This window comes from Dendropsophus ebraccatus, chromosome 7 (assembly GCF_027789765.1).
Source record: "Dendropsophus ebraccatus isolate aDenEbr1 chromosome 7, aDenEbr1.pat, whole genome shotgun sequence".
Taxonomy (NCBI): Eukaryota; Metazoa; Chordata; class Amphibia; order Anura; family Hylidae; genus Dendropsophus; species Dendropsophus ebraccatus.
Genome location: NC_091460.1, coordinates 25683817 through 25704562, shown reverse-complemented (window position 1 = coordinate 25704562; position 20746 = coordinate 25683817). Strand labels below are relative to the sequence as shown.

Genomic DNA, 20746 nt, shown 5'->3' with positions numbered 1-20746 from the left:
CTTCTTCCCTCCCAACCTTCTTCCTTCCCTTCCTCCCTCTTTTCTTCCCTCCTTCTCCCCCCTTATTTCTTTCTTATTATCTGAAACTAGAAACATGGGGGGTGATTTATCAAACATGGTGTAAAGTGAAATTGGCTCAGTTGCCCCTAGACTATTTGGAAAATGAAAGGTGGAATCTGATTGGTTGCTAGGGGCAACTGAGCCAGTTTCACTTTACACCATGTTTGGTAAATCACTCCCTACATGTGAAGTTTTAGACTATGTTCACACTACGTAAGTTTCCAGCCGTAGCGCGTTCCTTGAATAAGCGGCCGGAGACTTACGTAGTTTGCGTACAATGGAAAGTATACGATGTACGGCCGCACAGTTCACACTACGTACGAACTTACGCCCGGATTGTATGCGGCGCCGTAAAAAATGAACCAGACCATTGTTTGAGGACGAAAATGCCGTAACTTACGCCCGTAGCGTCACATGCGGTCCCGTACGTAGTGGTGATTTCTTCATTTTTGCAGCTTTTTGTGCCGATCCAAAAGGTTCTGTGGGGTGTCCGGAGCTAGGCGAAGATTTCCAAGTAAAAGACCGCTGTCAGATCGCTACGTAGGGCGCTCGGGAAGCGTAAGTAGACTACGGGCGTAAGTTTGCGGTCCGTACATAGCCGGCCCCAAGTAGCGTAAATCTCCGGCCGGAGTTTACCGCGTATATGTCCGGCCGCGAAAATATGCGGCCGGACATATACGCAGTGTGAACATAGCCTTAGGCTACAAACCCACTTACCAGATCTGCAGCGCATCCCCTCAAAACTCGCTGCGGATCCCGGCCCTATTCTTTCAATGGCAGACACACACGCAGCAGGGATGTACATCCCTGCTGCGAGTTTGTCCGCAGCCCGCCCCGTTAACCCCCCCCCCGGCCGCCGGAGCTGATACCCCCGGCTCTGGCTTGCTTCGGCGGTTCCCAGTGTCTTCAGCAAGCCGGAGCGGGGACCAGGTGAAGTATATGCTCCAGCCAGCCGCCCGCCCGCAGCCCCTTTAACACCTCCCGCAGCCCCGGCCGCCCGATCGCGCCCCTCGCTCCGGCTTGCTGAACACACCGGGAACCGCCGAAGCAAGCCGGAGCCGGGATCATGTAAAGTATCAGCTCCGGCGGCCGGGGGTTAACGGGGCGGGCTGCGGACAAACTCGCAGCGGGGATGTACATCCCTGCTGCGTGTTTGTCTGCCATTGAAAGTATAGGGCCGGGATCTGCAGCGAGTCTCGCTGCACATACGCAGCAAGGGGACGTGCTGCAGATCCAGGAAGTGGGTTTGTAGCCTTAAGATATGCAGTCAAGTCCCTGTGTGTGGGATGTTTAAAAACCGGGCTGCTACATCTGAGGTTTCCTATGGATATGTGTCAGTTGATTTGTAATGTTACACTACCCCTATACAGGACAGTCATCGGTATACACCTCACATTACTTCTAATCAGACGGATACTAAACATGACCCAGATAACCTGGTTCTGCTATGATTAGGAATATATATACAGTATATACATAAATGTTAGGAGGTATATACATGACGTAGCTCAGTGGCGTTCAGGCTCTTCTCTGCTCTCTGTATAAGCATTTATCTGGAGGTACAGTGATGCCTCGGTTCTCAAACTGCTTGGAACTCAAACAAGGAAAGTTTGCTTTGGTTCTCAAACTCTTGCTCGGTTCTCAAACACTTTTCGGGCCCCCAGTCCTGAAGTACAGTAATACCGCGGTATTCGAACAGAAATTTACCTGGAAGGAATGTTCACAATTAAAACTTTGCTCGGTAACATTTTTGTAAGCGTGGATGGTGGGTTGTGCCTGGTGAGTTTAGCACTGGTGAGGCTTCACATACAGGACAGTACTGTATAAGACTGCTGGAGTGCATATACAGTACAGTAGTAGTAGTACAGGCAGTGCACCACCATCTCCTATCCTGTACTGTATAAGACTGCTGGAGTGCATATACAGTACAGTAGTAGTACAGTCAGTGCACCACCATCTCCTATCCTGTACTGTATAAGACTGCTGGAGTGCATATACAGTACAGTAGTAGTACAGTCAGTGCACCACCATCTCCCATTCCGTACTGTATAAGACTGCTGGAGTGCATATACAGTACAGTAGTAGTACAGGCAGTGCACCACCATCTCCCATCCTGTACTGTATAAGACTGCTGGAGTGCATATACAGTACAGTAGTAGTACAGTCAGTGCACCACCTTCTCTCATCCTGTACTGGATAAGACTGCTGGAGTGCATATACAGTACAGTAGTAGTACAGTCAGTGCACCATCATCTCCCATCCTGTACTGTATAAGACTGCTGAAGAGCATATACAGTACAGTAGTAGTACAGTCAGTGCACCACCATCTCTCATCCTGTACTGTATAAGACTGCTGGAGTGCATATACAGTATAGTAGTAGTACAGTCAGTGCACCACCATCTCCTATCCTGTACTGTATAAGACTGCTGGAGTGCATATACAGTATAGTAGTAGTACAGTCAGTGCACCATCTCCCATCCTGTACTGTATAAGACTGCTGGAGTGCATATACAGTATAGTAGTAGTACAGGCAGTGCACCACCATCTCCTATCCTGTACTGTATAAGACTGCTGGAGTGCATGTACAGTACAGTAGTAGTACAGTCAGTGCACCACCATCTCCCATCCTGTACTGTATAAGACTGCTGGAGTGCATATACAGTATAGTAGTAGTACAGTCAGTGCACCACCATCTCCATCCTGTACTGTATAAGACTGCTGGAGTGCATATACAGTACAGTAGTAGTACAGTCAGTGCATCACCATCTCCCATCCTGTAATGCAGGGCCAGATTAAAGGGAGGGCACAAGGGGCATGTGCCCAGGGGTCTCCACCACTAGGGGGCCTCCACCAGCCCAAACCCAGAAGTGGTGTCTGGGAGCCAGTCCTACGCGCAAAAAGAATGTGGAAACCCTACCTGGACACAGCACTGGCCACACTGCATGCTGTCCAGGTAGGGAGGGAGGTGTAAGGTTAATCCTGTGTAAGCATCTCCCTTCCGGAAGGCTCAGACCCCCCCCCCCCCCCCCCGGTGGGTCTTTGAATGGATTCTTCCTGTCAAGCTTCCGAGTGCCTGTCTCCTGCAGGTCCTCACTCCCCCTTGCCCCTCCCCCTCACTGAGGAGAGGACTACGTGGGACCTTAGCAAGGAAACCTGATGTCTCCAGCAGGGATGTGACATCATGGAGCATGCTGGAGCATCTGTCACAGTGGCTGACAGGCTGAAGGAACAGAGAAGAGCCAGAAGAGAGAAGACCTGTCATCTGCCCAGATCAGGTGAGTATGAGGTTTTGTTTTGTATTGCCAAATCAGAGCAGGGGTATATACTATAGAGGCATATATCATAGCAGGGATATATACTATAGGGGCATATATCAGAGCCGAGGGCATATACTATGGGGGCATATATCAGAGCAGGGGTATATACTATAGGGGCATATATATATTGCCTGTGTGCAGCATATGACATGTAGCCTGTGTGCAGTTTATGGTATATAGCCTGTGTGCAGCCTATGATATATACCATGTGTGCAGCATATGACATATAGCCTGTGTGCAGTGTATGGTATGTAGCCTGTGTGCAGCATATGAAATGTAACCTGTGTGCAGTGTATGATATATAGCCTGTGTGCAGCCTATGATATATTGCCTGTGTGCAGTGTATGGTATATAGCCTTTGTGCAGCATATGATATATAGCTTCTGTGCAGTGTATGGTATATAGCCTGTGTGCAGCATATGATATATAGCTTGTGTGCAGTGTATGGTATATAGCCTGTGTGCAGTGTATAATATATAGCTTGTGTGCAGTGTACAGTATATAGCCTGTGTGCAGCATATGGTGTGTATATATAAGCTGTGTGCAGCATATGACATGTAGCCTGTGTTCAGCTATATATGCCATGATCCTTAGGGTATATTCACATGTAGCATATCCGCTATAGATTATACACAGCCTTTAAGTACTTTCTGCTCTTTACTGCTTCAGGTTGTTTATATGGTTGGGAACTGAATATGGGACCTAGACTTGCAAGTCCAGGTTCTGCCTGCGATTCACAACTGCACATGCTAGCTGTGGTGGCTGACACAGTGGGCAAGAGAGCACAGAAAGTGCTAAAGTGCTGTGTTCTCGCATTGAATAAGGGTGGGAACAAACCGCAATGCTCTCCCCTCCCCCATCCTGTCTATAGGGCCTGACATCTTCCTCTGGACTGCAGCCTCTAGGGACCATCATATGCAGAACAGAGGGGGATGCTGAGCCACACAGCCAGGAGTGAGGAGGGGTAGGTGCTAAGTCCCTACAGTAATCAGCCACCTGTATAGATCACTGTATGGTTTATTTGTGGGGGAAGAAAATGGGGGGGGGGCCCCAACAAAATTGTTGCCCAGGGCCTCCACCAACCTTAATCCGGCCCTGCTGTAATGTATAAGATTGCTAGAGTGCATATACAGTACAGTAGCAGTACAGTCAGTGCACCGCCACCATCTCCCATCCTGTACTGTATAAGACTGCTGGAGTGCATATACAGTATAGTAGTAGTACAGTCAGTGCACCGCCACCATCTCCCATCCTGTACTGTATAAGACTGCTGGAGTGCATATACAGTATAGTAGTAGTACAGGCAGTGCACCACCATCTCCTATCCTGTACTGTATAAGACTGCTGGAGTGCATGTACAGTACAGTAGTAGTACAGTCAGTGCACCACCATCTCCTATCCTGTACTGTATAAGACTGCTGGAGTGCATATACAGTACAGTAGTAGTACAGTCAGTGCACCACCATCTCCCATCCTGTACTGTATAAGACTGCTGGAGTGCATATACAGTACAGTAGTAGTACAGTCAGTGCACCACCATCTCCCATCCTGTACTGTATAAGACTGCTGGAGTGCATATACAGTACAGTAGTAGTACAGTCAGTGCACCACCTTCTCTCATCCTGTACTGGATAAGACTGCTGGAGTGCATATACAGTACAGTAGTAGTACAGTCAGTGCACCATCATCTCCCATCCTGTACTGTATAAGACTGCTGAAGAGCATATACAGTACAGTAGTAGTACAGTCAGTGCACCACCATCTCTCATCCTGTACTGTATAAGACTGCTGGAGTGCATATACAGTATAGTAGTAGTACAGTCAGTGCACCACCATCTCCTATCCTGTACTGTATAAGACTGCTGGAGTGCATATACAGTATAGTAGTAGTACAGTCAGTGCACCATCTCCCATCCTGTACTGTATAAGACTGCTGGAGTGCATATACAGTATAGTAGTAGTACAGGCAGTGCACCACCATCTCCTATCCTGTACTGTATAAGACTGCTGGAGTGCATGTACAGTACAGTAGTAGTACAGTCAGTGCACCACCATCTCCCATCCTGTACTGTATAAGACTGCTGGAGTGCATATACAGTATAGTAGTAGTACAGTCAGTGCACCACCATCTCCATCCTGTACTGTATAAGACTGCTGGAGTGCATATACAGTACAGTAGTAGTACAGTCAGTGCATCACCATCTCCCATCCTGTAATGCAGGGCCAGATTAAAGGGAGGGCACAAGGGGCACGTGCCCAGGGGTCTCCACCACTAGGGGGCCTCCACCAGCCCAAACCCAGAAGTGGTGTCTGGGAGCCAGTCCTACGCGCAAAAAGAATGTGGAAACCCTACCTGGACACAGCACTGGCCACACTGCATGCTGTCCAGGTAGGGAGGGAGGTGTAAGGTTAATCCTGTGTAAGCATCTCCCTTCCGGAAGGCTCAGACCCCCCCCCCCCCCCCGGTGGGTCTTTGAATGGATTCTTCCTGTCAAGCTTCCGAGTGCCTGTCTCCTGCAGGTCCTCACTCCCCCTTGCCCCTCCCCCTCACTGAGGAGAGGACTACGTGGGACCTTAGCAAGGAAACCTGATGTCTCCAGCAGGGATGTGACATCATGGAGCATGCTGGAGCATCTGTCACAGTGGCTGACAGGCTAAAGGAACAGAGAAGAGCCAGAAGAGAGAAGACCTGTCATCTGCCCAGATCAGGTGAGTATGAGGTTTTGTTTTGTATTGCCAAATCAGAGCAGGGGTATATACTATAGAGGCATATATCATAGCAGGGATATATACTATAGGGGCATATATCAGAGCCGAGGGCATATACTATGGGGGCATATATCAGAGCAGGGGTATATACTATAGGGGCATATATATATTGCCTGTGTGCAGCATATGACATGTAGCCTGTGTGCAGTTTATGGTATATAGCCTGTGTGCAGCCTATGATATATACCATGTGTGCAGCATATGACATATAGCCTGTGTGCAGTGTATGGTATGTAGTGCTGTGTTCTCGCATTGAATAAGGGTGGGAACAAACCGCAATGCTCTCCCCTCCCCCATCCTGTCTATAGGGCCTGACATCTTCCTCTGGACTGCAGCCTCTAGGGACCATCATATGCAGAACAGAGGGGGATGCTGAGCCACACAGCCAGGAGTGAGGAGGGGTAGGTGCTAAGTCCCTACAGTAATCAGCCACCTGTATAGATCACTGTATGGTTTATTTGTGGGGGAAGAAAATGGGGGGGGGGCCCCAACAAAATTGTTGCCCAGGGCCTCCACCAACCTTAATCCGGCCCTGCTGTAATGTATAAGATTGCTAGAGTGCATATACAGTACAGTAGCAATACAGTCAGTGCACCGCCACCATCTCCCATCCTGTACTGTATAAGACTGCTGGAGTGCATATACAGTATAGTAGTAGTACAGTCAGTGCACCGCCACCATCTCCCATCCTGTACTGTATAAGACTGCTGGAGTGCATATACAGTATAGTAGTAGTACAGGCAGTGCACCACCATCTCCTATCCTGTACTGTATAAGACTGCTGGAGTGCATGTACAGTACAGTAGTAGTACAGTCAGTGCACCACCATCTCCTATCCTGTACTGTATAAGACTGCTGGAGTGCATATACAGTACAGTAGTAGTACAGTCAGTGCACCACCATCTCCCATCCTGTACTGTATAAGACTGCTGGAGTGCATATACAGTATAGTAGTAGTACAGTCAGTGCACCGCCACCATCTCCCATCCTGTACTGTATAAGACTGCTGGAGTGCATATACAGTATAGTAGTAGTACAGTCAGTGCACCACCATCTCCCATCCTGTACTGTATAAGACTGCTGGAGTGCATATACATGACCAGGGGATTGCTGACTTACCGGGCCAACACCCTCCCCCAGCCACAATTAGCCACCATACTTCCCCAATAACGACAGACAATAAGCTTTTCGGAAAATATGGCCACAGCAGCCTTTTATTAAGCAGCACAAAATAAATAACATTTTAACTCCTAGTGCTAAACAGTTAACCCCCAAGTGGTCGGTCCTCGAAGCCCGAAATAATAATCCCGCTGGCAGTCCTTCTTTTCCAAGCACAACCCAATAACCTGCAGCCGAAGTAACGCCGGCTCGCAAGCAAAGTTAACAAGGTATGTGCGTTACCTTCCCACCAGCCACGCTCCCAACCTTCCTTAACATTAAATAACTACTGCCAGTTCCAACCAACTCCGTCACCTTGCCAACCATAACGTATAGGGAGTCCGGAACAACTAGTTCCCTCCCAAACTATCCATAACCGAGAAGCCACCCGACTTCGAGGACCCTCCACCCTAAAGCTGCTGCGACAGAAGACCCACTTATTACCCCCACCAGCAGCAAACAATCACAGAAGAAAAAAGGGGGGGCGGGTGGGTGGGAGATTCCTCCACGGCTTAAGGCCAAAAGGTAACCTCCCCCCCTGCACCTGCCTTAAATACCCCTTAACTTCCCCCCACCCCCTCACCTCTCTCCCACCAATCAATAACCCCCATTAACCCCAGGGCTCCTCCCTCCCCTTTTAGCCTAACCCCTCACCCCATCACCCAGGCAACCTCCCTCATGCAGCAAGGCCCTGTCATGAAGGCCTACCCTTAGGGTTTTTCAACCCCCTAGTCCGGCCTAACTGTACAGTAGTAGTACAGTCAGTGCACCACCATCTCCAATACATTACAGTGCTGGGGGGGGGGACTCTATACAGTAAAGAATGAGTGGGGATTAAAGTGTCTGCTGTACTGTAACTGCTGGTTTTATTGTACTGTACAGTATAGTGCTTCTCTGTACTGCAGTGATTAAGCTGGGCACTTATCAATGTAATAAATGATACTGTAGGTAATTATTGGTGTGTGCTGGAGCCATTTAAACACATTTACATTACAGAAAACACTGCTCGGTTCTCAGACTGCCTTCCTGAACCAATTAAGTTTGAGAACCGAGGTACCACTGTGTATTAGGAGATATATATATTCACTGTATTTTCCTGTGTATAAACCTGCTTTTTAACCCAGGAAAATTTTCTTAAAAGTCAGGGGTCGTCTCATACGGCAGGTGTCGTCTTATAGGGCGTATACTGAAAAACTTTGGAACTGGACTGGAGACTCTGCGGTCACCGCATATGGTGGGGGGAGCTCAAACATGGCTGCATCCCCGCTGTATGCAGCGACCATATGTCGGATTGGCTATCCAATATATATAAGGGTGTATTGCACGATATTGATATAGACTTGAGAAAGGCTCAGGACTGTTGAAAGCCGAAACGTCGTCTTTTTATATGCAAATGGCAAAATAAAGTAACATTTTTTTTCACTATACGGATGCTGTCTCCGAACCCTACTTTGTGCTATATATATAGAGGTATATGTCATTCAGAAATGAAGCAATGACATGATGTATCTCAGTGGCGTTCAGGCTCTTCTCTGCTCTCTGATACATCTCTGGGCCCCTTGATAAAGCTACATAGGCGAAACGTATGTTGGGGTATCTAATCTGAGTGTCCGTGGCGCTGATATAAGCAGTGGTTGCATGAGTTGGGCAGTATATGTTTACAATTGTCACCCCCATATTGTGACTACGTCCTGTTTTGTTGTATTCTGGACATTTTTTTCTTTTTGTTTTTAACATATGTATTTATTGCATTTTATCAATAAAATCGATTTTTGTGCGGATATTTATGCTCATTATTTTTAAGTGTATTATGTTTTGAGTGAGTTTTATCCTGAATAGAGGCAGCAAAGGTGATGTGTACATAAAATACCTATATAGATATTTTATTTGAAGGTACATCGCAGATTGGAGCTTTTTTGTGTCATCTTATCTGCTCTCTGTATAGGTTTTGTCTGGTGGTATATCAGGAAGAATAATAAATATATATATATATATATATATATATTAGGTATATACATGATGTAGCTTAGTGGCATTCAGGCACTTCTCTGCTCTCTGTATAGGTATTGTCTGGAGGTATATCAGGAAGAAATATATATATATATATATATATATATATATATATATATATATATGGTATATACATGATGTAGCTTAGTGGCGTTCAGGCTCTTTGCTCTCTGTATAGGCTTTGTCTGCCCTCATGTAATACTATACATCATCTCATTACATTATAAGAGCAGAGCGGAGCCGTCCTGCGGAATGGACCTGTATAACTGGGGACGCATCACAGAATCAAAGACAGATGCCATCTGCTAATATCAGGGATGCAGAATGCAAGGCAGTATAGGCACAGGCTCTTCCACCATAGTAATGGGCAAGGTGATCTAACATAGCTCAAATATATTCATATTCATTTATTTAAAGGGGTCATCCAAGATTAGAAATCCTGGATAAGCACATGTCATACAGTGCTGTACAGAGATCACATTGGTCCCTATATCCACTGGGGCTGACAATATTTTCTCAGTTTATTTTGGAAGTATTCTCATCTGGGCTATGCTGTGCCCACCATATATTGCCCCAGCCAGCATGGTGGGCACCACTGTACGGAACTGCAAGATACTGTGTAAAGTGTACTATAGTGTACAACAGCCCCCCTATAGCACCATCTTATTATTTAGAAGGGTATAGAGAATGTCGTTTCTATGTACTTCCAATTAAAGGAATTGTTTGGCTTAGAGTACTATTTCATGGGCGGATGGGGGCCTAATCAACAATGTAAACGAGCGCCGATCTGCTAGATTGGCGCTTGTTTACTGGGCCTATTCCACGGGCCGATGATCGTTGAGCGAGGGCTGCAGGGACATCGTTACCGATGTCCTTGCAGCCCTTGCACCATACATTACCTGGCAGGACTTCTACTCCGCTCCGTCTTCCTCCCCGAGTCCCGTGGCACAGCATCAGCAGCTCTGGAGCGGCCTGACTGAGCTGTCAGACCGCTCAGCCAATCACTGGCCGCAGCGGTCCGGGCCTGTGATTGGCTGAGCGGTCTGACTGCTCAGTCAGGCTGCTCTGGATCTGCTGATGCTGTGCCGCGGGACCCGGGGAGGAAGACTGAGCGGATGAGAAGTCTTGCCAGGTAATGTATGCTGCTGCTTCTCAAATCGTCGGTCGCCCGCCGCTATTCCACCGTAGCGATGCGCGTGGGGGACCAATGATTTTAGGTCTGGCCCTAAATAAACGATTAGCCGATGACACAATCATCGGCTGATGATTTTCTCTATTCCACCAAGCGATTATCGGCCGAATCGCTCCCGTGGAATAGGCCCCTTAGACAACTCCTTGTAACATGCCTTATATTGGTGTGTTGGGAGTAGGAAGGAAGGGTCCCTGCTCCCCACAAGACGCCCTTTAATTCACCAGAGCTGACTGTGATAAAATAGAGCTGTACAAAGACCTCAAAGAATTCACTGAAGTCAATAGAAATCCCATTGAGGTCAATGAGACCTAGTAAAGAGCCTGGTACATTCAGCATCATATCCCTAGGGTTTGACTGGCTTGGTGTCTGCAGGTATGGTTTTTAATGTAACTATATAAATCACAGCTACTGAGGGAAAGTCATAATTATTAAGAGTAATAGATAGTAGAAGTGTGGGGAGGGTGACAGCCAGTCTCGCCCCAGGGCTTGTAATATCTATTAAAATTAATAGAAGCTCATTAATGGAGGTTACTGAAACTGGTCAGCCCCTTCAAATGTTATCATCATATATATGACTGTATGTGTGGCAGATTTTATGTCCTGCTGTGTAAGGGGTTTATAATTGGACTCCTGTTTTGAGTTTTTCCGTGTCTCTTGGAGCGCACCCTTTGTAGCCTGTCTGGCTGATGGTAGTCGGGGGTGGGGGCAGGGCCGTTTTAATACATTGGTGGGCCCAGTGCACAGCCCTCAAGAGTGGGCCCCCCCTTCCCTTTCGGCACATTGTATAATGTACTGAATTTTCCCCCACACTGTATCAAGAGCCCCAATACATACAGTAGTTACCTTATAACACTATTTCCACCATACAGTGATTACATATTACATAAAAACTACACTAAACAAAACAGAAAGATATCACCAATGATACCATTACATAATACCGCCACATCATGACCCCTAACACTACAACCCTATAACAGAGTGCAGTTACATCCAGTGACTCACCGGGGGCGTCTTCTCCGATCAGAGTCTGTCACCTTTTCTTTTTCTCTCCATCCAGCCTGGGCCACCTTGAAGTCTTCCCCTGGCTGTGAATCTTCTCTCCAGAATCTGCCAGACAAATATTTTAGGCTCCAACACATCCAGTAGTTAGGTCCCTTATACCCCTATACAGTAGTAACACCCCTCTGTACCCCTACATAGTTACACCCCTCTGTGCCTCCATAGTTTTAAGGTGTCCCTGTAGTATATAGACCCTCATGTGCTCCTCTAGTTATATACAGTCCTGCTGTGCGCTCCCCCATTAGTATATAGCCCCCTGTGCACTCTCCCCAGTAAATATAGCCCCCCCTGTGCTCACCCACAATAGTATATAGCCCCCCTGTGCTCTCCCACAATAGTATATAGCCCCCCTGTGCTCTCCCCCAATAGTATATAGCCCCCCTGTGCTCTCCAATAGTATATAGACCCCTATGCTCTCCCACAATAGTATATAGCCCCCCCTGTGCTCTCCCCCAATAGTATATAGCCCCCCTGTGCTCCCCCCCAATAGTATATAGCCCCCTGTGCTCTCCCCAATAGTATATAGCCCCCCTGTGCTCTCCATAATATATAGCCCCCCTGTGCTCTCCCCCATAGTATATAGACCCCTGTGCTCCCCAATAATATATAGCTCCCTGTGCTCTCCAATAGTATATAGCTCCCCTGTGCTCCCCAGTAGTATATAGCTCCCCTGTGCTCCCCCATAGTACATAGCTTCCCTGTGCTCCCCATAGTATATAGACCCCTGTGCTCCCCATAAGTATTTAGTCCCCTGTGCTCCCCCATAGTATATAGCTCCCCTGTGCTCCCCCATAGTATATAGATCCCTGTGCTCCCCATAGTATATAGACCCCTGTGCTCCCCAGTAGTATATAGTCCCCTGTGCTTCCCCATAGTATATAGCTCCCCTGTGCTCCCCATAGTATATAGCCCCCTGTGCTCCCCCATAGTATATAACTTCCCTGTGCTCCCCCATAGTATATAGCTCCCTGTGCTCCCCCATAGTATATAGCTCCTCTGTGCTCCCCCATAGTATATAGCCCCCTGTGCTCCCCAATAGTATATAGCCCCCTGTGCTCCCCCATAGTATATAGCCCCCCTGTGCTCCCCATAATATATAGCTCCCCTGTGCTCCCCCATAGTATATAGCTCCCCCATAGTATATAGCTCCCCTGTGCTCCCCGATAGTATATAGCTCCCCTGTGCTCCCCCATAGTATATCGCTCCCCTGTGCTCCCCCATAGTATATAGCTCCCTTGTGCTTCCCCATAGTATATAGCTCCCCAGTAGTATATAGCCCCCTGTGCTCCCCCATAGTGTATAGCCCCCTGTGCTCCCCCATAGTGTATATAGCCCCCTGTGCTCCCCCATAGTATATAGCCCCCTGTGCCCCCCCCATAGTATATAGCCCCCTGTGCTCCCCAATAGTATATAGCTCCCCCTCCCATACAACATTGAAAAAAACAAACACTTACTCACCTAGGTCCACTCGTTCCTCTTCTCTTCCCTCTTGTGGCCGCACTTCCTGCAGTCACAAGAGGCTGCACTCCCCTCACCCTCGCGCCGACGCTCCAGTGACGTCGGGCGCTAGAGGGAGAGTGCGGCCTCTTGTGACTGCAGGAAGTGCGGCCACAAGAGGGACTGACAGGGAGGGAGCCAATGGCTCTCTCTCTGTCAGTGTCGCTGCTGCGGCAGCGCTGAAGCGCCGCAGCAGCAGCGGGCGGGGGCAGCGGCGGACGGGGGGGGCCCTGCAGGGGGCGCCATGGAGGGGTAAGTAGATTACCCATCCATGGCGCTCCCCCCTGACAGGCTGGTGGCCGGAGCCCTGTGCGACCGCATTGGTCGCACATAGCAACGGCCGGCCTGCTCGGGGGGGCCCCTTTAACCAGTGGGCCCGGTGCACGTGCACCATGTGCCCTCTGGTTAAAGCGGCCCTGGGTGGGGGGGTTATGGCGGTTCAAGATGCAATGATGTGGCCATATACCAATGTAAATGTAAATTAGATTAACTTAAATTTACCATAGATAAACTTGACAATGGAAATTTCACTTGCAGGAACAATCTCTTGTATATAGTGATGTAATAGTATGTATAAGGAGTTGCCCTATTCTAGCCGTAGTAATGTGTATGTGGGGTATGTTGGAGAGGTAATTCTGGTGATTGGCCGAGATACAGCCGGACCTTGAGGTGTTACTTTGTGACACCAATGCCGGTTGGGCACACAGGTGTGATGGCACGCCTGCTTTTATTTTACAAGGCTGGTTGTACCTTTTTCCCCTGTGGTAGGTGTCCTGCCGGGTTGCTACAGGGTCCTTTGGGGTAGTGTAATCACGGATGATCAGAGTGGTGTAGTGACCCTCCCAGACTATCGGATCTGCCACCCACAGAAAGGGGAAGTGTCACAAGGTTGCGGTGTGTGCTGTGTCAGTGTGAGGTGAAGAATCACAGAGTCTCTTTACCATAAATAAGCTTGTTTTACTAGACAGGTACTTATGTGCAGCAAAACATACAGCTGTGCATAGACAAGATAAGTTACACTTGATAGTTTCCTTTATAAAGCACTAAATAAGACACTTGAGAATACGATAACCAGATCTGCGACAGGAATAGAGTGAGGAGTACAGTCGTGCCGACTGAGTAGTGTGCCGAGTGATTCAAAGAAGCAGAGTAGCAGGGAGGGGGGTGTCTTGAGAGTCTCAACCCAAGTAGTACTGTGCTCTGCCGGGATGTTGGAGGATGAGGTAGAAGAATACTTAGAAGAAGAAGAACACTTGTGCCCGTGTATTGACCTTTTGTTAGTCTTCACACCACCTTATGCCCACTAGATTTGTTCGAACCGTCCTAGGGGGTGAAACATGACCCAGACCTTGTTACCTGGGATGAGCGGAATGACGAGGGTTCACTGCTGACAACTGCGCTGCGAGATAGAGTTCTTAGGCTTACTGCAACTATGCTCTATCCGGATGAGTTCCTAGCTTACTGCTGTCTGTGGATACTGTCCTGCTCTGTGATACTCCTAATCCACGGCGTGGGTTGAGGTTGTCTCTGACTTGTCCTCTCTTAGAAGAGGTTTAGCACTGCATACTGTTTTGTAGCGTTACTGAAAAGAAAACTGTTAGGCGTGACCTGTCTAACGTCCTACCCATACGGGATTCTGACTAAGACTGACCAGAGTATGGGACCTGGCAGAGGGCCAAGGCCCAGAGAGGACCACTGTAGAGAGCTATCTAGCTTGCGTCCTTCCTCTACAATGTCCAACACGAAAGACCCATGCACTTCCTCCACCCATGTGACTTCCTTCCTCAGCTTGACTAACGTGCCCTGTGAGTGGGTAAAGAGTGTAATAGAAGAAGTAAAAAGAGAGCTGATAGGAGAGAAGAAGAACAGATTCCTATTGGTCCGAAGATCCATGTGACATATAAAGAAACAATAACCCTTTATACACTTCAGCTGTGCAGCATATGAACACACAAATCCAACACAGTGACATCTAGTGGCGAAACTCCAATATTACTTTCATCACCACATAAGTACAATAAGTACAGACTTTTACGAAGGGTGTATAAAATAGTAACACCCGTGGTATGACAGCACAGAGGCATAACATGATATGACAGCTTTAAAGCCCTAGCCTGGATCAAGGAAAGCAAAGCAGCTTATGTAAAACTTATCCTTTCTAACTGTTTTCCCTTTTCTTTAAGGGATCAGATTATGTTACTCCTTTTTGGAGCTGGGAAAGTAGCCTGCAATCCTTAGATGGGGCAGGAGAGTTTACTGAGATAATCTTGTGTTTCACTGAAGTCCATGTGTTATCTCCATGAGTTCCTGGAAAGGGTTCTGAGGCCTAGTTACGGAAGGTGAGAGACTGAGCACTCATCACCACTTCTTGCCAGTGATATACAGTGACTATAGAAGTCGCAGAGGTTACAGCTGTGACTGGGACCATAAATTATGAGGCCCCTTCACCACATTAGGGTTGACTGCTTATGCCTGATTTGCTAAAGCTCAACAACAATGCTCAACAACATATAGAGGTGTCCAGCAACTTATAGCAATGGGACATATGGACATAGGGTGGAAACTGATGGTCAGACCAAGTCCCCCTGAAAAACCTCCATTTCGGCCAATAGAGGGTGGTCCTGGGTGTGGGATGCTAACAAAAAAGACTCTCACTTTGGTGATCTGCCATACATTACGTGGTTACCCATTTATGTAAATGGAAGCATGTAAGACTAAACACCCCTTGCAGAGTTAGTGGTCATTCACAGCCGATCATGAGAGTTCCCTGATCCAATACATTGACTGGTCATAGATGTCGGAAAGCTATCAGCTTTGATATACACATCCAGCATAGTCATCATGTGGGGTCTCCAGCAAAAGCAATGGGATTGAGCAGATAAAGTGAGATTTTTCAGATTTTTGTTACCCCTTGACTTCAGGTGAAGAAGGACTGCTCCATAGCATGGTGTAGCGGCAGTAATCTCTCTGCTTGTATTCAATGACCTCTCCGATAGCAGACACAATGGATTCTCACATTCGGGGGCTCCAGTGAGTCACCTAGATGTCACTTCTCACCTTCAGAACCATATGGCGAGGATACGGTGGGATGTGGGATTCTGCTAATGTGTTTTCCTCTAAGAACCATCATTTACACCACCTCCCACCGTATCTGAGAAAGCATTCACCCCCTCAATGTAATTCTTGTCAACGGGGAAGTCAAGTAATGAGACATCACACTTTTTATAATTATTACCACCTTTAAGTATGAGCCATAAACACCCCTGTTATCTGTGTGAAATAGTAATTGCCCCCCTACAGTGTGAACTATCTGAGGATCGGTAATTCCTCTGTATGATGGATTCAGGGATATAAGGCTGAAATTTTTTAAATCAATAGATCTTAAAGGGGTTATCCCAAGATGAAGCCCATCACCTATCCAAAACTACAATTCTCAGGGGGACATTTATTAAGTCCGGCGTTTTCTGCGCCGGACTCAAAAATGCCCCCGCAGCTCCGGCGCTACGGAGATTTATGTAGAGGCGGACTGCCTCTACATAAATCCCGTGCGCGCCGGTGCGCACAGCTGAAAACCTATGCCAGCTGAGGACTGGAGTAGGTTTTCGGCGTAACTTTAACAGAAAAAGATAATGAATTGCGCGGACTATGAGTCCGCGCCCCCGTTCCGCCCCCTCCACACCCCCTTCCCCGCCGGCGGAAAGTGGCATTTTGCGAATATTTTATTCGCAAAATGGCCGTTTTGCGAATAAAATATTCGCAAAATGCCACTTTCCACCGAAAATCAAAGATACGCCAAATGATACATGTCCCCCTTAGTGTGTCGTGACATTCACATGGTGGGAAAAGTAGTTGCAGAACAGCTTAAGATGCCTGTGCACTTACAGAATTATCTTCTGTTGTATCTGTCATACAGCGAAGCGGCAATTATTCCAACGAGGAACCATCAGGCTTCAGACAGGATAATCAGCCTTTGATAGGGCTGATAAAAGAGAGATACTTCAGGAGTCCATTACAAATCACAGATGCTAAATTGACCAATCAGTAGCTATTGACCTCGCCCCGGTACACAAGGGAACATTGGTCGTCATTACCGTAGAGCGGATACTTTGATTTTCAAAATTGTCCACAATTTTCTTAAAGAACTACTGTCATCTAGTAGCACAAGGAACAGTGCTCAGTATGCTAAGATTTTTGCTTTAGTTTTAGATCTATTATACGTTTTTTATGTTTTTATCGTTTTTAATTATTGTGTCCGGTGAAGCCCAAAGATTTTAATTTAAATCTTTGAATTTCAAATTCAAATATACATAAAATTTTTTAAACTACCTAGAATGGAGACCTGATTTATCAAACAGTCTCTGAATTGTGTAGATGTGTAGATGACCTATAGTAGAAGACATCTACTTCCGATTTCCTACAGATGGTTCCTGGAGCTTGCTACTCCGACATTCTGCATGACTTTATTAGGTTATGTGGCACAACTCGTTGTCTCATAGGTCGAGGTTGTTTCAAGATTTTTCTTTGTGTTGCTGGGAACTGTCTAATGTGGCCATCTTGTAATTGGATATAACTGGTATATTAGTTTGGTATTTCTGATCGGTGATAATGATACAATGATAATAAAACATATCATTTTGTTTTCCACAGGTACCTTGGAATAACACGTCCACTGACCTACCCAGCACGACAGAATGGCAAACTCATGGCAAAGATGGTGTTTATAGTCTGGCTTCTGTCTGCCTCCATCACTCTTCCACCACTTTTTGGGTGGGCTCAAAATGTCACCGTGGAGAGGATGTGTCTCATAAGTCAAGACTTTGGGTATACCGTCTACTCTACTGCAGTTGCCTTCTATATCCCAATGACTGTCATGCTCATTATGTATCAGAGAATCTTTGTAGCAGCTAAAATCAGTGCCGAGAAGCACAAGTTCGTAAACATCCCAAAGCTTATTGAACAAGAGGGTATTTATTGCTTAGAAGAAAAAATTGCTCCTAAAAAAAGCTCCAAAAAGAATAAAGCGGTCGAAGAGTTTGCCACCTTGTCCAAGCTCATCCGCCAAGACAGGAAGAACATCTCCATCTTTAAAAGAGAGCAGAAAGCAGCGAGGACTCTTGGGATAATCGTTGGAGCCTTCACTTTTTGTTGGCTCCCTTTCTTCTTGATGTCCACAGCCCGGCCTTTCATTTGTGGCATCAGGTGTAGCTGCATGCCCCTCAGACTGGAGAGGACACTTCTATGGTTGGGGTACACCAACTCGCTTATAAACCCATTGATCTACGCCTTCTTCAATAGGGATTTGAGAACTACCTTTTGGAACTTGTTGAGGTGCAAGTACACCAATATCAATAGGAGGCTGTCAGCTGCCAGTATGCATGAAGCGTTAAAAGTTACAGAAAGGCATGAGGGCATCTTGTAATGGTTCCAACCTATGAACGACCTTGGACATCATGACTTGACCATGACTCTGAAAGACACACTATTTAGTGCCTATCCCAAGAGACAATGCTTTATGGTGATATGTCTTTTCATGTTCAATATATTTATTACCACGGTTCTCAAAAGGTTGTGGCTACCAGTTGGGTTTCTTGAATGCAGTAGAAAAATACTCTCTACTCTCTACTAAAGACTCACAACTAAGGCTTTGGGGATTTTATGGAACCTAGTTAGGGGTTTCTCCAGGAGACAGTACCAGCAAATCACTATTATGGTAAGAATTGGATGGTTGTAGGGTTACCTTAGGGGATAACACCAACTGATGACACCAAGTCATCTTTACAGTATTGTAAGTGATTAGATTCTTGGAAGAGTGCATGTTCATGAAGGAATGGGGTGATTGTAGTGGTTTCTTGGGAGACAGCACCTTCATGTAGGAACAGGGTGGTTGTAAGGGTTCTTCAGGTAGCAACACCTTCATGTCACCTTTACAGTAGGAATAGAATGGTTGTAATGATTCTCCAGAAGGTAGCACCTTCATGTCACCTTTACAGAAGGGATGGAATGGTGGTAGGGGTTCTCCAGGCGACATCACCTTCTTGTTACTTTTACAGAAGGCATGGAATGGTTGTAGGGGTTTCCCGTCAAAGTATTTTTTTTAGTTCCTGCACAGTAAAAAGTTGGGAATTACTGCTTTACTTGAATGGACATTGTATAAAAATATACACATAAGATTTTATTGTAAATTAAAAAAAGATGTAATATGGTGTGACTATTATTGAATGTGCATTTTTCTCCAGCTCTTAACTACAGAGGTTTACATGAGGGCAACATTCACGCAACTTCAACACTTCATGTTCGTGGCAATCATCACCAAATCGTGACCATTTCTTTTTATTACAAGTGCTTGGCATGTATAGACACCTGTGTGCGCTCGCCATAAAGCAGATACCACCACCATCTAATTGGAACAATATTTTCAACAAGCTTTGTACATTCGTACTGTTCCGTAGGTGACAAATTGTGATCCGAAAATGTAAATAGACTCAATGATGTCATTGGTAGGAGATCTTCTTTTTGATACTTATATGTTTCTCTCATCCGGAAAATGACACAATCACCAATAACATAAAATTGTGAAGGTGAACTGATATTTCTTATAATGTGTTTTGCCTCAGCTCCGTAGCACTCAGTACATCTGACCATCTGTTTGTTCATTTGAACTCAATAAAAAAAGGCTCTGACCACTCCTGTTCGATCTATTGATTGACATGTGTATGAGTTATTCAACCATGTTCAGGGAAATCACAGTAAAAAGGACTGTTATCACTATTTTTATGTACAGAAAACACCTGCTTGTTTCCTGATGACCATACAAACAGAAGTTTGGTCTTCTGGATGGCTACCCAATGTTCATGGTTGTATATTGCAACCTATGGCTCTCCAAACACTGTAAAACTATAACATCTTGGCTTAGGGTTCGTCCATATGGGATGAAATTGCTGTAGATTTTCCTTCTGGGTTTATCTGCACCACTTTGCAGCGTGCCACCAGGAGCATGGAGGAGCTAGGTGTAGGGTCAGCTGGGACTTGAAGACCCAGGGAACCCACTTTGATAGAAATCTACAAGCTCTCAGGATGTCAAGAAGACACACGCGGCAGTGTTGATATACGGGTCACAAAGATGTTTGGGTGATAGTAGGACACACCCAAATAACAAGGCTGGCTGATGGTACTCTCTAATGTCCTTGATGTTATGATGTGGGACCAAGAGTAAGAGGAATGAAGAGAGAAAGCGGCGCAGTACAATGGGTAACTGTAGTTTGTTCAGCAACAAATCATCCATATACATGGGGGCACAGTTCTTTAATGATGTACAGTTCCAAGGCAACAATAGATGGTTCAGGTGGTAAAGAGTTAATCCGTGCAGAGTCAGTGAATGGTTTGAGCTAGTTCCTAAAGTTGTTAAAGGGGAACTATCAGCAAATTAGACAAATCTAACCTACTGATAGCTCCTTATTGTGCACAGGTTGTGTACTACTGTTCCGATGCTGTTAGCATTGTAATCCTCAGTCGGGAGCACTGCCCCAAGCTGTAAACCAGCCTGCTCCTTCTATTGAAAAGTAATGGAGCGGGTGGGCCTGATTGGCCCTATGTGGGTGGGGCAGTGCTCCTAAAAGTGCTCCGGCCCAAGGAATAAACTGCTAACAGCACGAGAACGGCGCCGAAGAGGAAGGTAAGAGA

General features: G+C 46.5%; 1 protein-coding gene across 1 annotated transcript in view; it reads left to right on the top strand.

The window, feature by feature from the left end:
* Positions 1–19695, top strand: part of LOC138796689 (5-hydroxytryptamine receptor 7) — a 46566-nt gene extending 26871 nt beyond the window's left edge. The window contains exon 3 of the mRNA XM_069976322.1: positions 17714–19695. Coding sequence (XP_069832423.1) covers positions 17714–18485 — 772 coding nt within the window. The 3' untranslated portion in view covers positions 18486–19695. The remainder of the gene's footprint in view (positions 1–17713) is intronic.
* Positions 19696–20746: the final 1051 nt, after the last annotated feature.